Below are 4,852 nucleotides of genomic sequence, written 5' to 3'. Positions count from 1 at the left end.
CAGTTATGACTTGGTGGACTTCAATGGTGTTTGATATTGAGTCTAGTTTCCACTAGAATAAATTCTAGTTGGAATTGAGGTTACGAGCTTTTAAGTCTATGTTTTTGGGTGGAGGTTTATAGGTGCTCATTATGGCTGGTCGGGATGGTTTCAGACCTTTTGGAGCGCATTGCCTATTTTAGATGAGAAGCACGTGCCTTCGATTATATATGTACAACCTAGATGAAGTCTGGGTATGAGGATATTGTCGCCTTAGAGATGATCGTTAGTATATGTGTTGGCATGTGTAGGAGTTGACAAAATAATCAAAACTTTCTCCATCACGAATGCTTTAAAAAACGTTATCCATGGCAATTCGCACTTAAGTGTTATCGACAGGACTCTTCCCAAATACTTAGATCTCCTTACACTCATACTTATTACATTCTCAAAAAAGGTCCTCCCATGAATTCTTTGCACAATGGTCCTTATGGCATGACTTCACTTGTTTTCAAGTAGGCCCATTTCATTTTGCCATGCACCCAACCTTCGTCTATTTCTTACCCTTTTTCTCTCTAAAGAATAGGGTTCTTGCTGCCGCACGGGGTCTGGGCTTTACGTGAGGCTGCATGGCAACCATAGAGGGTGGCACCGGTCGGCCTTCCTTTGCCGATCTGGTGGGTGCCGTCCCTCAACCTATACCGGAGATGCTTCTTGCACCCAGGCTTCCAAAGATGTTGGAAGGTGAGGTATATTTTCAGTTTACTAAAGAAGAAATAGCAAGATCAGCGGAACCTTTCCACTACTCTGTAGTCCTCAAGTTCTTGAAGAACCGTCCGTCGTTGGATGCTGTGAGGGCTTTCATTCACAGTCGATGGGGCCTTACGGCCAGTCCAGTAGTTTCTGCCATGAGGAGACCGCGTAACGTCTTCGTTCGCATGGCTAATGAAGTTGATTTCACCAAAGCATTATCACGGGAGGTTTGTGAAATAAATGGGATCTTCTACCGTGCATTCAGATGGTCACCAGAATTCAATGAGGATGACGAGCCATCAAGGGTCCCGGTATGGGTTTCTTTGTCGGGTCTTCCACCAAACTTTTATCAAGAATCTTTCTTGAAGATTTTGATGGCACCGATTGGAACTTTTATTCGCCGTGATAATCCGACACGGTGCGCAACAAGAACGGATGGTGCACGGCTCTGTGTGGAAGTGGATGCTGCAAAACCGCCACTGTCTCATTTCTGGATTGGAGCGCCTGGACTGTCTTCTAGCCGAAAGCAAGAAATATTTTATGAAACGCTCCCAGCTTTCTGTTCATCATGTAAGATGCAGGGTCATAATGCACGGACTTGTAATCCTGGAAAAGCTGGTAAGAAAGGGGGAAGAAAAGGGAGTAGGAAAGGCCTCTCGGATGATCACGGGGTAGAGCAGAATGATGATAAGGTTGAAACTCCTCCGCTGGTTCTTGTGGAAAATAATGCTGTGGGTGAACATTCTATGCGGATGGACAAAGAAACAGAGGAGGCTGGGGTGGAGAAGGCGACGGAAGTAGCAGTTGCAGTTCATGTGCAGTTGGATGCCGAGAAGGAAGAATTGCCAGTGCAGGTGGCAGACCAAATGGTGCAGTTGGGTTCTGAGAATGATGAACAACCGGAGCAGATGGGAGAAGCAATTCCTCCTGTGATTAATAGGGTGGTGCAGTTGACGCCTCTTGTTGAAACAAAGGATGAAACAGATTTAATGTTACACGTTGGGGATGCAGATGGTGCAGGGATTATCACGGGTGCGTGTTATGTGGCGTCTAATATGGACGTAAATCAGAGTTTGCGTGCGGAAGATAATGGTCCGATTATGGAGCAGACGCAACCAGTGGTGGAAGAGGAAATAGATGAGGACGTTGATGAAGAAGTTGATGAAGAAATCATAATGGAAGAGAACTGTTCTTCAGAACCAGAACCGGAACAGCATTCCAGAGGTTTTTTCACAAACTAAAGACTACTTTACTGAATCTGAGTTGAATGATGGTAAAAAGAGGTATAATAAACAAAAGTTTATTAAAATGCGTAGTTCTTCTCGGGTTCTTGCCTAAAATTCTAACATTGCTTAATGATTGATTCCATCTTGGTATGGAATATTAGAGGGGTGGGAGCATCTAGAACCAGACTAAAGACATTGGTGGGAAGATATAAACCGAAAATTGTTGCACTTTTAGAACCGTTTCAAAATTTAGTGGGTGCTCGTAAATTGGCAAGAAGTCTAAATTTTGATATGGTTATTTCTAATGAGGTGGAAGGGGGGAAAATATGGCTTTTGTGGGATAGTATTTATAAGGTGCAAGTTGATAAGTTGGGTATGCAATTTATTTCCGTTGTTGTAGAGAATGGTGCGGATAAAATTTTGATTCATGTGATTTATGCTAAATGTTCCTGGGTGGAGAGGTGCTATCTATGGCAAGAGCTCAGTAGTAATCATGTGGGTGTAGATCCTTGTGTTGTTGTGGGGGATTTTAATATTATCAAGAATGATTCGGAAAGGAGAAGAGGAAGACCTCGGCCAAATGTGGCTATGGATGATTTTAATGATTGGATTCATCAAAGGGGTCTTATGGAAATGGCTACGAAAGGGAGTTGTTTCTCATGGTGTAATGGGCATTCAGGATTGGCCCGTTCGTGGGCTCAGCTTGATCGTGCTCTAATGGATAATTCATTCAGTAATTTGTTCCTTAATACTATTTGTTCTTACTTGTCTAGATCTACTTCAGACCATGCCCCCATGATCATTGAGTTCAAGAAAGATCCTTTCTCCTATGGGCCGTCTCCATTTCGGTTTCAACAAATGTGGGTGGATCATCCTGATTTCCTGGATTGTGTTAGAGCTGCTTGGAATTTACAGATGGTAGGTTCTCCGATCCTGTGTTTAAGTAAGAAATTAAAACATACGAAGGTGGTGCTTCGGGAATGGAATAAAAGAGTATTTGGTCACACAATAGGGCGTATTGATGCCCTTGAAAAACAGATTGAGGAGATTGAGCTACAGCTTCAATCAAATTGGGAGGTCAATTTGGAGAGAGAACTACATGAGGCAGTCTCAAATCTAGCTGGTTGGAGGCATCGGGAAGAGATGAGATTGGCATAAATGGCTAAGCTTAAATGGAAGTTGGAGGGAGATAGTAATTCAAAATTTTTTCATGCTTGTCTTATCAATAAAAAAAGGAAGAGAGTGCTGGAGATGAGATCGAATGGAATAACTTATGAGAGCCTGGAGAGTATTCATCAAGGGGCGGTGGAATTTTTTCAAGATTCACTTCGAGGAGAACTGCCAATAGAGCAATCTAGACTGGAAGGCCTTATTGAGTCGGTCATACTAGAGGAGGAAAATGTTTCTTTGATTAGGCCACCTACTTTACAGGAAGTGTTTGAGGCAGTATCATCCATCCCAAATCAAAGCACTCCGGGTCCTGATGGGTTTGGAGCGGGTTTTTATAAAAATTGTTGGGAAGTGGTTAAGGTTGATGTTTGGAAGTCAGTAGTGGAATTCTTTATGATCAAGGATCTTCCAAGATTTTTCACGGCCTCATATTTGGTTCTTATACCAAAGATGGAGTCACCCACATGTTTTGATAAGTTCCGCCCTATTAGTCTTTGTTCTGTATTTTATAAAATTTGCTCCAAGATTATTGTTTCTCATTTAACTAGTATTTTACCTCGCTTGATTTCTTTGGAGCAAGGAGCCTTTATTCCTGGAAGGAGTATTTTTGAGAACATTAGCCTCACTCAGGAGTTGGTGTAGTCTATTAATAAAAGAATACATGGGGGGAATATCTTGTTAAAAGTGGATATGGCGAAAGCTTATGATCGGGTGGATTGGGGATTCTTGATAATGGTTTTGAGAAGGTTTGGTTTCTCTTCTCAATTTTGTGAGTTGATTTATTCGTGTATCTCTAGCCCTTGGTATTCAGTCATGATGAATGGAACGGTTAAGGGTTTTTTTCCGGGTGGTCGTGGGATCCGTCAAGGTGATCCTCTATCTCCTTATTTGTTTATCATCCAACAAGAGGTTCTTTCCCATTTGATTCATAGGAGTGTGCAAGAGAATCAGTTTGGCCTATTCTCTCAGGCCCGAGGTACGCCTATTATCTCTCATTTGATGTATACTGATGATGTTATGGTTTTTTCTAATGGAAGTCAAAGATCGGTGCGGGTTCTTCAAAAAATTTGATTCAATATGAGAGGTGGTCAGGACAAACTATTAATGTTCAGAAATCTGCTTTGTATTGTTCTAATAAAATTCCAAATCGGCGTAAGCAATGGATTTTAAGGCAGACGGGCTTTATGGAAGGAACTTTCCCTTTCAAATATCTAGGTGTGCCAATAATTCGAGGGCGTTTGAAACAGGCTCATTTAGAAGATATGGTGAATAAAGTGAGGCAAAAGATTAGTGGATAGAAGATGAGGCTTCTTTCTTCGGGAGGAAAACTTGTTCTTTTGAGGCATGTTCTATTTAGTATGAATATCCATCTACTTGCTATTTTACAGGTACCTCAAGTTACTATTGCCAAGATTCATAGATTGATGAGTTCTTTCTTTTGGGGAGAAGTTGATGGACGGAACAAAAAGAAATGGTTGGCTTGGAATAAGATGTGTAAGCCGGTGGAAGAAGGAGGAATTGGGTTATGAAGCCTTGAGGATGTTCAGAAAGCCTTGCATATGCGCTTCGCTTGGAACCTTCTTCAAGGTAATTCTTTATGGGCAATTTTTTTCAAAACCAAATATGTTGGAACCCGGCCGTGGTATCTTATAGAAAATAATAAAGGATCTCGATTTTGGAGAATGGTTGCTAATTGTATTCCGTTGTTGTTAAATAATTCAAAA

The 4,852-nt window shown here is 41.6% G+C and overlaps 1 protein-coding gene across 1 annotated transcript; it reads left to right on the top strand.

Annotated features, from left to right (window-relative positions):
• The first annotated feature begins 608 nt into the window (after positions 1–608).
• On the top strand, positions 609–3,116 carry LOC121255236. The gene is made up of 2 exons (XM_041155512.1): positions 609–1,956; positions 2,359–3,116. Exons 1-2 carry the CDS (start codon positions 609–611, stop codon positions 3,114–3,116), a joined length of 2,106 nt encoding a protein of 701 aa, XP_041011446.1.
• Positions 3,117–4,852: the final 1,736 nt, after the last annotated feature.

The sequence above is a fragment of the Juglans microcarpa x Juglans regia genome, chromosome 3D (assembly GCF_004785595.1).
Source record: "Juglans microcarpa x Juglans regia isolate MS1-56 chromosome 3D, Jm3101_v1.0, whole genome shotgun sequence".
In the NCBI taxonomy this organism is placed as follows: domain Eukaryota; kingdom Viridiplantae; phylum Streptophyta; class Magnoliopsida; order Fagales; family Juglandaceae; genus Juglans; species Juglans microcarpa x Juglans regia.
This window is presented reverse-complemented; position numbering and strand designations above follow the sequence as displayed.